General features: G+C 43.3%; 1 protein-coding gene across 2 annotated transcripts in view; it reads right to left on the bottom strand.

The window, feature by feature from the left end:
• Positions 1–8,405: 8,405 nt before the first annotated feature.
• WDR35 (WD repeat domain 35) overlaps positions 8,406–12,097 on the bottom strand; it is a 48,540-nt gene continuing 44,848 nt past the window's right edge. For both annotated transcript variants that reach the window (XM_083495492.1, XM_083495493.1), the window contains 3 exons: positions 11,192–11,348; positions 9,455–9,695; positions 8,406–8,657 (listed from right to left, as the gene is read on the bottom strand). In XM_083495492.1, the coding sequence (XP_083351618.1) occupies positions 8,504–8,657; positions 9,455–9,695; positions 11,192–11,348 (552 nt within the window). In that variant the 3' untranslated portion in view covers positions 8,406–8,503. The remainder of the gene's footprint in view (positions 8,658–9,454; positions 9,696–11,191; positions 11,349–12,097) is intronic.

A 12,097-nucleotide genomic window follows, 5' to 3' on the forward strand; every position in this document is an offset into this window, starting at 1 on the left:
TCATGTGGCCAGCATGACTAAGCCACTTCTGGTGAACCAGAGCAGCGCACGGAAACGCTGTTTACCTTCCCGCCAGAGCGGTACCTATTTATCTACTTGCACTTTGACGTGCTTTCGAACTGCTAGGTTGGCAGGAGCAGGGACCGAGCAACGGGAGCTCACCCCATTGCGGGGATTCAAACCACCGACCTTCTGATTGGCAAGTCCTAGGCAAGCCCAGCGCCACCCACATCCTTAAAAACCACCAATTTAAATATTTCGTTGGGAGAACAAGATTCTTACACGCAAATGGGCTTCCTCGCGTTCTCAAGGGAACGTACCTGGCGCATGTTCAAATGGACTATGAATCATTGTGGTGTCAGGTGCTGAAGATCCACACTCTGTCACTGGAAACATATTATCCTTGTTTTGGTCTGGCTTGAATTGAGCTCTGCTAATGCTCCAGTTACTTGCTCACAGGAGAGATTCACATTTTATAGCGAATATTCAGCTGCCGGCCGTTTCCCTTCTATCCCAGCTGCACTGATATGTTTAGAAGGCACTGGCTTTCTTGACACAAATAGATCCTGACTTGCTATATTGGATTGAGCCCTCACGGATTCTAAGAATACCAATTTCTTCCTAATCTTTTTAAACGCCTCCCGGCCAGGAATGATCATGAAGCTGTCATTTATTTATTTTTCCGTTTGGAAATACTTCTCTTAACTGCTTTCTCAACCATCATTTCCAATGAAGATGAGTTATGCAATCAAATATACATTACTTGCAGACACCCAGTTACATTGCAGTTGCTACAGCAGGTTGAATCTGCGGGTTAAGTGGTTCAGCAACAGCATTTTGCAGCCAATGATGAATGACTGTAGCACTGTTCATTCTTTTTAACAGGATTTCTTTCGCTGAAGCATTAGGGATTGATGTGTGTTATGGTGCTTGCAGTCTTTGCCTGCAATGCAGTGCCAGTTATCTGTTTTCACACACACACACACACACACACACACACACTTTTATGGAGGCAATTTACTCTTTATGCTGTTTTCCTTATTCAATAATTGATTTCCATAGAGGTTATAATCTGCAATTACTTCTGTTCCTGAGGAAATGGATTCTGACTGAGGTCCAATTTAAACTTGCCCAATTTCGTTCATTTATACATTTATATATAAATGAATGTATAAAAAATATTTTTATTATTACTGTGAGAAGCGAGGTTACAGAGAACCAGGCAGAAGGCCGTCTTGGTAGTGGTGCCCTCCCTGTGGAACCCCCACTTTAGATGTCAAGAAAATAAACAACTATCCAGCTTATAGAAAACATCTGAAGGCAGCCCTGTATCGGGAGGTTTTCAATGTTTGATGTTTTAGTATGTTCTGATAAATGCTGTGAGCTGCCCAGAGTGGCAGGAGAAACCCAGCCAGATGGGCAGGGTATAAATACAACAACAACAACAACAACAACAACAACAACAACAACAACAATAATAATTTGAAGCTTGGTTACCATTTGGCAAGACCTCTGAAACTTTGGCAGCCAAATTACATGTAAATGTGTACTGTGCCTAGTACCTTGTTTCCACAAACATCTTGTGCAACTGTATGACCCAGTCTTTCCAAAAGCCTAAGTTGTTTTTCAAAGGTCAAGCAGGAATCGAGCCACCCGTTTTCCCCAGTTGTTTATTTCCTTAACATCTGACGGGAGGGCGTTCCACAGGGCGGGCGCCACTACCAAGAAGGCCCTCTGCCTGTTTCCCTGCAACCTCACTTCTCGCAGTGAGGGAACCGCCAGAAGGCCCTCGGCGCTGGACCATAGCTGTCAACTTTTCCCTTTTCTTGTGAGGAATCCTATTCGGAATAAGGGAATTTCCCTTAAAAAAAGGAAAACGTTGACAGCTATGCGCTGGACCTCAGTGTCCGGGCTGAATGATGGGAGTGGAGATGCTCCTTCAGGTACTCTGGGCCGAGGCTGTTTATTATTATTATTATTATTATTATTATTATTATTATTATTATTATTATATACCCCACCCATCTGGCTGGGTTTCCCCAGCCACTCTGGGCGGCTTCCAACAGAACATTAAAATACAATAAGCTATTAAACATTAAAAGCTTCCCTAAACAGGGCTGCCTTAGGGCTTTCAAGTTCAGCACCAACACTTTGAATTGTGTTCAGAAACATACAGGGAGTCAACTTAGGTCTTTCAGGACTGGTGTTATATGGTCCCAACTGCTGCTCCCAGTCACCAATCTGGTAGCCACATTCTGGATTAGTTGTAGTTTCCGAGTCACCTTCAAAGGCAGCCCCACATAGAACGCATTGCAGTAGTCCAAGTGGGAGATAACCAGGGCATGCACAGGCTAACAGAACCCTGGAGATGGGAGTGCAGAAGAAACCTAATGAGAAGGGCGTTCAGGGAGTGCGCACAAAAAGGAGGTTTCAGCTCTGCTGCATTGACAGTTGTCTAGCGTACAGTATTCATTCAGCCGGTGATACTGCAGAGGTGATATGAGGAGTCTCTGCAGAGATGTGAGCCGAATGCATGGAGACACCTATGAAAGTTTTTTTTTAAATAAAATAAAAGGAGCAGTCAAAAGGTGACGGCATGAAAGTTGGAACGCAAGGAGGTGTCCTTGTGGCAAGGTGAGGGAAAGTTTAAAGCATAGGCTTCAGCCTGGGCATCCGTTGGGAATTTTAATCTTGGTTTACTTCAGAAATATGCACAAAACTGGAAGACTTCGGGACGAAGGCAAGATGAAAAACCAATGGAGCAAAATTGCAAATACAGTGGTACCTCAGGTTACATATGCTTCAGGTTACATACGCTTCAGGTTACACACTCCGCTAACCCAGAAATAGTGCTTCAGGTTAAGAACTTTGCTTCAGGATAAGAACAGAAATCGGGCTCTGGCGGCATGCCAGCAGCAGCAGCAGCAGGAGACCCCATTAGCTAAAGTGGTGCTTCAGGTTAAGAACAGTTTCAGGTTAAGAACGGACCTCCAGAACAAATTAAGTACTTAACCTTAGGTACCACTGTAGTTGTCTGCCAAGACACCAATAGAAATGGATTATTTAATACATGACGACTCTCCTGATTAAACAATAAGACGGGTTCTAAGATATGACTGTTCATTAATAGTAAGAATATTAAATCACCGGGGGGGGGGGGAAGGGATTGAAATTAGGATGTTTATACCCACAAAGATTGCATAACAAAGCATCCATTTAAAGCACTCCCCAACCACAGAATCCTGGAAATTTTAGTTTATTCTTCGCAGAGCTAGAATTCCCAGCACCCCTGACAAGTTACTGGATTCTTTTTTGGGTGGTGCTTCAAACATGTTTTAAATATGTGGTGTGTATGCAGGCAAAGCCTGTAGCAGGCTTTATAATTCAGTTATGAGTCCTTCCAACATTTTTAGTCACTGGCTGGGGGTTGCGGGAAAGGCTAAAAGTGACACTCTCATAAGGCAGGATGAGGTAGCTGACTTGGCAGCAGATTTTGAATGCCATTGCAAGCAGCAAATGGTCCGTTGGATGCGATTTATGGTTTTATATATATCTCCATGGTGGGGCTGCTCTTCAGATATTCTTCCTAATGCCCAGACATTTATTGGGCCATCCCTAGGCAAGGACTGTTCCACTTTCTCAAAAACGTTTGCCTTAAATATAGCTGTGTTACCACAAAATATTGTTTATCTCTCAATTTACAGTTCAGCTAACTAAAACAAAATGGATCAAACATGTGCATACGCATTGATGGTCACAATGTTCAATCTCTTATTGAAATTGGTGCTTGGAGAGTAGTTCATGAATAAGTCATTAAGAATCATAAAAATGAAACTTAGGCAATAATGAATCTTAAGACTGCAAACCTGTACCACTTGCCTGAAAATATGTGACACTGAGTTTAATGAGCTGTACTTCTAAATAGGCACTACCTCCTTCCCTAGAGGTGAAAAGCTAAAAAAAATCTGGAATGTGGAAGAATTTCCCATTTCAGCATTTTCTTTTTTTTCTGCCTCTGAGGTAGCTCCCACGCCATCAGCTTCCCCCTGAAATTATTCATCTAATCTCCACTCCACGAAGAGAGCAACTTTAATCTGTACTGATACCAGGTGGGATACACCATAAAACTGTTGTAGGGGGGCAAGGACCATAATAGGGTCTGCAAGGCCCACCTGACCTACACCCAACATCATATATGCAAAGTGCCCTGTGTGGCTCTTTGCAAACTCTGACTGCTGATTTGCGGTGCTTGAGAAGAGCCGCTTGCGGCGCTTTGAAGCCCCAATAGCCAAGCTGATTGTCGGGCCTTCAAAGCACTGTGCACAATCTAATTTCAAACTCTGGGTGAAAATGGGTCTCCTGAACTCAAAAGTGATGCCAAGTGATTGACAGGCGAGTATCCCTCCAAATCTTCCAAACTTGGCCCACAGAAGTGGGGAAAGATAAGGATCTAATTTGCTGGCAGGACCCAACCCCCTGCCCTATTTCAGATGCATGCCCATAGATAAAGGTAAATGGACCCCTGACCATTAGGTCCAGTCGTGGCCGACTCTGGGGTCGCGGCGCTCATGTCACTTTATTGGACGAGGGAGCCGGCGTACAGCTACCGGGTCATGTGGCCAGCATGACTAAGCTGCTTCTGGTGAACCAGAGCAGTGCACGGAAATGCCGTTTACCTTCCCACCGGAGCGATACCTATTTATCTACTTGTACTTTTTGGCATGCTTTCGAACTGCTAGGTTGGCAGGAGCTGGGACTGAACAACGGGAGCTCACCCCATCACAGTGAGCTATTTCAGATGCATGCCCATAGCCTTGTTTAACTGGACACACTTGGTATATAGAGCTAAGATTCAGTGCTGATTATTTGCCATTCTGTTTCTTTAATAAGCCTCCTGGAATAGGTGTATCAACTGTGAGCTGAAAGTCGGCACAACAAACGATAGGGTTTTGTGATTTAGTGGCTCTGAGCCTGTTTTATTTTGGTGGAGACCGTCAAGTTTAACAAGTAGAAAATCTATTCACTCTTCCTGAGGCCAGGAAGGAAGAGTAATGACTCCTTTACTATCTCAGAATTTAATTGGCGCTTTTAAACTAAAGCTTAATTCAACTCTTTCTATTAAAGGATGAATAACCTATGCAATTAATGGCTGCCCGTTCAACAAGCTGACGGTTATATTTTGGCTCCTTATTTATTGTGGGTGAGTGTTTAGCTACTGACAGACGGCCTTCGACAGCTTAATTTCAGGACGCGGGCCAATTTGAAGATAGCAGATGAGAAGAGTTTTGCCATAAATTACGGAAAGCAAAAAATATTTCCCCTCTTTCATGGAGTAGGGGGGAAAGGAATTGTGGCTTAGGTAGCCTGTATATCACATTTCCTGCTGATGCAGCTTTTTAATGGCTTAAGTTATTGACCTCTGGGAGGTGGGGTGTGTGTGTGTATAATGGAAATGCTGACAGACTGTAAACCAAATGCGTACAGCTTTGGTGGTGGGGACTGTAATTAGGGATACATAAATATGCTTCAGCTATTACTTGGCAAGAGCAAGAGCAAACAAACTGCCATGATGCGTGGCCAGGGAATTGTCTATCAAGGAAGAGTGACCGACCCTTGAATTCTGCACGATTCCCCTCCTTTAGTCCTTGAATATTCTCCAATAACATTTTAAAAGTCAAGAAATTCACCATTATTACAGAACTACAACATGTTACCAAAGAGGATGATGGTGATAGCGAAACAGCAAACAGAGGTAGAGCAATACAAATCCCTGATCCGTGACTATGGGGTTGCGGCGCTCATCTTGCTTTCAGGCCGAGGGAGCCGCGTTTGTCCACAGCCAGCCTTCTGGGCCATGACTAAACTGCTTCTGGTGCAATGGGACACCGTGACGGAAACCAGAGCACACGGAAGTGCCATTTACCTTCCCGCCACAGCGGTACCTATTTATCTACTTGCACTGGTGTGCTTTCGAACTGCTAGGTTGGCAGGAGCTGGGATAGAGCAATGGGAACTCACCCCATTATGGGGATTCAAATTGCTAACCTTCTGATCGGCAAGCCCAAGAGGCTCAGTGGTTTAGACCACAGCGCCACCCTTTGCTCAGCCCTGCCTGACTCTGACAGCGGGGAAGATTTGCTGTTGGCAGAGAAATCACGCCGGCAAGGAGTGTCCCAATACACTCAAATGTTGGGTGGGCAGAAGCTACTCACAGGGGCACCCCCACTAGTAAAATGGGTACTACTGGTGGCATGGATGGGGGGGGGATAAGAAAATGGCACGAAAAAGACATGCACAGGATAAAACAGCCATCAATCCTAGCAGCTATTGAGAGTGTTTGGGAGCAGAAGAGATGGAGGAGCTTGGAAGGTGGAGGAGGAGGCCAGAGAGGGTGCTTGGAGGAGGCCAGAGAGACTTGCAGAGGAGTTTGGAGAGACAACCTTTGCCTGAAGCTATGGTTTTCCCAGTAGTGATGTATGGAAGTGAGAGCTGGACCATAAAGAAGGCTGATCACCGAAGAATTGATGCTTTTGAATTATGGTGCTGGAGGAGACTCTTGAGAGTCCCATGGACTGCAAGAAGATCAAACCTATCCATTCTGAAGGAAATCAGCCATGAGTGCTCACTGGAAGGACAGATCGTGAAGCTGAGGCTCCAATACTTTGGCCACCTCATGAGAAGAAAAGACTCCCTGGAAAAGACCCTGATGTTGGGAAAGATGGAGGGCACAAGGAGAAGGGGATGACAGAGGATGGTTGGACAGTGTTTTCGAAGCTACCAGCATGAGTTTGACCAAACTGCGGGAGGCAGTGGAAGATGGGAGTGCCTGGCGTGCTCTGGTCCATGGGGTCACGAAGAGCCGGACATGACTAAACGACAACAACAAAACTTGACCACATGCTGGCAAAAAAGGCAACATGCTGCAGGAATATTAAAGAAATATAATAATTTATTTCCTTAAGAAACAAATAACCGTATTGGCGTTATCCATAACCATTTTTGTCCACAAAGAAAGTGGTTCGCTAAACGTTGTTACAAAATAATACACGTTTTTCCATACAAAAAACATACAGAAGCAGAACGCCAAAACTAACAGCTACACCTGCATATAGATAATTATATGTACAGGTAAATAAGTTTTTTACTGAACTCTAAAGTGATAAAGTCGGTTGGCGTACGTGGTTTCTTCTCGCTACATTTTTTGCCACTTCTGTATTGTCCATAGCTCTTTGCAACTGCCGCTGCTGGTGCTGCAGAAGGAATTGGTCCGGGAGGAATTGAGATTGTATTCCTATACTCAAAGATACACTTGCTGGAGGACCCCAGGACTCATTGTAAGCAGCGCTGAAACTTGAGGTGCAATTTCATGTACATGCGGGTTGGGTGCAGGGGTGGGTGGGGCCGTCAGTTTGTAGGGAAGGAACAGACAATGAGGTCTGATGAATGATAACCTGTCAGGCGAAAGGGGTGGGATGGTCACTACAGGCTGGCAAGGAGAAGGATCTATGCAGCATTCTCTGATTGGCTCTCGCAAGCCTGCCTGGGTGCATGGGAGATCACACGCTGTTTGCAACGGCAAAGGGTTGCACGTACAACCTGAGCTTTTCCACAGAACTAAGGTCCTCTCTCCAGCAATTGTGGTCCTGGCATATCTGACTGAGTTTTAAGGTGCTGAGAGAGCATATGATTTGACTAAGCGGTGCCAAGGCTGCAGTAGCATATGTTGTCTCTTGGCATAGACTGGATCACTGAATAGTTTTTTTTAGATGGACGCAGCCTACCAATTGTTCTTTAACTGTTTAGATCCGTCATAGGCAAACGCCAGCCCTCCAGATGTTTGGGACTACAATTCCCATCATCCCTAGCTAACAGGACCAGTGGTCAGGGATGATGGGAATTGTAGTCCCAAACATCTGAAGGGCCAGAGTTTGCCTACGCCTGGTTTAGATAACAAACATTCGTAAGTTCATGGTGTAGGTCACAGCAATAATTGATCCATGTATGCTTCTTTGGATAAACATGATACCCATGTTTAAATCTTGGTAATCTTTTCAGTATTGTGCTTAGAAAGGGACATCTGTGCAATTATTTTATGTGAAATGTAATTGGACTAGGACATTTTTACCAAAGTGCGAAAGTCATGCCAGATTTTTGTTGTTATTGTCCTTGTCATAAAATGAATGCAATTTTTACACGGGTTCCCATCACAAAATCCTTTCCTTTAAGACTTCACCTCCACTGACCCCCTACAAATCTTTTGGGAAACTATTCAGCTACACTAAAATAATAATTTAAAAATCCACTGTTTTCCCAGGCAGAGGCTGTTTTAAAGAAAGGATTTGGAATAGTTCAACTCTGCAGAGGATGGGCGAAATATTAGATAGCTTTTGTTTCTCTGTTTATTCCCCCCCGTAACAATCTCAACAGGGTTTCTAAGCATTTCACACCACATACATTTGCACTTGTTGTGCATACCGATAACAGCGCAGACATTTTCCTATGATTAATAGGCCACTGAGCTGTGGCAGAGAGGGCAGAAGTTGTAATTGCTGATTTCTTGGGCTTGTACACAGTGCTTGCAAATATTGCACATCCAAAACTGATACTCTGTGATGGCCCTTCCTGTAGCAACACAGGTTGGGAGCTTCCCTTCTCCCCTGTTAAAAGAAACACAAAATGGGATTTAATTATTATTATTTTTGGAAAGAAGACCGTCTACAGCATCCCTCATATTGAACAGTGTTATTGCTAGTGAAAATACGATCAGTGCTATTCAAAGCTATGTTTGTTCACAGCACCAGTGTACAGCTATTTATTTTTTAATTTAGAAAAATTACAGTATAAAACGTACTTGATTTGTAAAACATTGTAAATATCTTAAGCAAGCAATGATAAAGAATGAAAGAAGATGAAAAAGAAGAAAACAGAAGGGAAATAGATACAGAAAAAATATAAGGGAATGAAAGAAAAAGAAAGTTTGTATCTACATCTACATCCTGGTGCATAGCTGGTAAATCATAAATCATATGGCAACTATTAGCAGCTTTAGTCATAATGTGTCAGAAAAATCTTATTAGTGAGAACAACACAAAGGGCTGAGCATTGTCTTGAAATTTCCAGTGATTTATGAATCAACTCCAATGCTCAGCGGTCAAATTTGAACATCCTTGAAGCCCATGCCTTGTTACTTTTATAGTAAGCAAACTAAGCTAAAAAGAGAGATTCCCAAACCAGTTGTACTATTGCATTTTGTCAGGTGGTTTAGCACATTTCTGATTAATAGCAACATGTCCGGGTGCTACTAATGAAAAGGTAGTGAGTTCGAGTTTCACCCTCTATCAAAACTTTAACATGAATTGCAACATACAGGGTAGCTACTTTAAGCAACATTTGGCTCATAGAGACAACATGTATTCTATTTTAGCCATAATGGGAATAAAAGCAGCAAGCTTACTCTTCAAGAAGACCCTCCAACTCTGACTTCTTGTTATCTTTAGGGAAGTGTTTTGTGAATATCTGCAGGGCAAGCTCTTCATACTGGTGCTTCTGGTCTGGGAGAGAGTTTTCCAAAGATTCCAGTTTAACAAAAGCTTTTGAGCAGATAGAAAAGGCTCTGTTGGCACATGCGCAAAGAGCCAACAGGGAATAGATCTCTACTGCAGGAATGATGTCTTCGTAATCCCTCAGGTGAAGGGCTGCAAACAAGAGAACGAGATCTCAGCATACTTGCTTGCTACACTAAAATAGGCAGTGGTAGTAGTACATGAATCCTATTATGGTCATTCATTCACCCTGGTCCACACTCTTTGTACAGAAAGTTCCTTTTGCGCTAATGGGAATGGTTTGGTGCAAACAAAATGGAACTGCATGCATGGATCGGCTCCTCCAGTTAAACAGGAAAATCCTTTAGTAGGAGGGAGCTTCTGTGAACATTAGAGCTCTCATAGGTAAAGGTAAAGGGACCCCTGACCATTAGGTCCAGTCGTGGCCGACTCTGGGGTTGCGGGACTTATCTCACTTTATTGGCCAAGGGAGCCGGCGTACAGCTTCCGGGTCATGTGGCCAGCATAACTAAGCCGCTTCTGGCAAACCAGAGCAGTGCACGGAAACGCCGTTTACATTCCCGCTGGAACGGTACCTATTTATCTACTTGCACTTTGACGTGCTTTCGACCTGCTAGGTTGGCAGGAGCAGGGACTGAGCAACGGGAGCTCACACCGTCGCGGGGATTCGAACCGCCGACCTTCTGACTGGCAAGTCCTAGGCTCTGCGGTTTAACCCACAGCGCCACCTGCATCCCTAGAGCTCTCATACTGGCATTGAATTGCAAGACCAGAGCAAGTGCCTTAACTGTAAAAGTGACAAGGTTTCATCAGATCTGCTCAGATATTCAAGCCAAAGAACCTGGGAGGCATGTAGGGGCTTCAATGGGCTTCCCACTGTGCAAAGGAATTATCTCCTGATTTACAGACGATAAAAGGGCAATTGAGAATGGTTGGGAAAACTCTGCGAGTACCTGGAGTTAGCCAAATTGACGGATTTAATAAGGAGAAAACCTAAAATTATGGTCAAGAAACAGTGGGATTGTCTAAATGAATATTTACAAAACCAGGGCTCAGTTACCAAAATTTGGTTGTGTTTAGACTAATCTTGTGAAAAATATAAAGAATGTAAAGTGAAAAATTAAGGAAAACCTATAGGAAGGATGTGAAGAACAGAGGTTATGGCGACTGAAGTATAAAAGACGTGTGGCGTAAACGGTGGAAGTCTTTTTAAAACATTTTAATTAAGGTTGATATCTTGCAAGACGGAAATATATAGCCATATGCAAGCATAGATCTAGAACTGTTGTTTATAGCGAACACTTTTCTATTTTCTAAATTTCTATTTTAAATCCTTCTTTCTTCTTTTACTCCTTTTCCCCCCTTTGTTTATTCTTTTCCCCCTCCCCCCTTTCTTTCTGAATATTGCTGTATAAATAATTATGTTTATGTGTATATGTATGAAATTTGTTCTGTATTTCTTTTCCTATTTGATTTTTTTTTGTATTCAATAAAATAACAATAATAATAATAATGGCAATTGAATATATTTGGTTAAGGAACGCATGTCTAATCCATTCAAAAGCTGCAACCTGAGTGTTTGAAATCCCACAAACTACCCAGCGGTTCATAACAGCAAGGAATCCTACCAGTCTTCATTGCTGTATCTACATAACCCTCATAAAGCTGCCTTTGGGCAAGTATAAAAAAATGGTAGGCCTCAGCTCCTCGCCAAGCGTTATCGATCAGGCGACTGTCTGAAGAGAGAACATCTTCCTCAAGCAGACCAGCCAATGCTGAAGTAGCCTGGAAGCAAAGAGAGAAGAAAGCATGAAGGGAAAATAGTTGTCTGTGCTATCAATTTATAATGCCCATTTTCAGTTTTCACTAGTGAAGACGGTTGCTTCAAAGTGAATTTCAAACACTGTACGCAATACCATTGTCAATGTCTTTTGAATATAGCAGCAATGCACACAGTGCTCTTGAATAACAACTAAGTTACCTCCTCCAAACTCACACTCACAGAATGAGGTATGCGTATCCTAAAACTAGACACATTTGTTTGGATGTGGCGCTCTGATGCAGAGATTGGCTTTCCCATATTCCACAGGTGAGAAACTGGATCTGGCCAGTGGATGGATCCTTTAATCCCCTCTGAGCCCCAGTGGGCCAACTCTGATAGGTGAGAGGGGCCTGTTCAACAGGCGGAGGAGGCGCTGTGCACAATGAAATGACAGCAAAGGGGTCAAGAAGCTGTTTTTACCCACAAGGTTGCCCTTTCTCCTGTTTGCTAAGTGAGATGTGTCGCTGGGATTATTTTTGGTGAGATCTTCTACACAGGAGTTGTTAGCAGAGGAAATAACGGCATGAGGTTTCTGCAGCAATCCTGCCTGTAACCCTTTAAACCCTTTTCTGGATCTTTTACCTTTGTGAAACTATTCTCTACATACTGTTCTAAACAGCAATTTTTAAAAAAAATAAATGTGAGAAAAGATCGATTTGTTGCCATCTGTTCTAGAGACATTTTTCAAAATGCCTGCTTTCATGTTTGGTGG

The sequence above is a fragment of the Podarcis liolepis genome (assembly GCF_965112155.1).
Source record: "Podarcis liolepis genome assembly, chromosome: 3".
Taxonomy (NCBI): domain Eukaryota; kingdom Metazoa; phylum Chordata; class Lepidosauria; order Squamata; family Lacertidae; genus Podarcis; species Podarcis liolepis.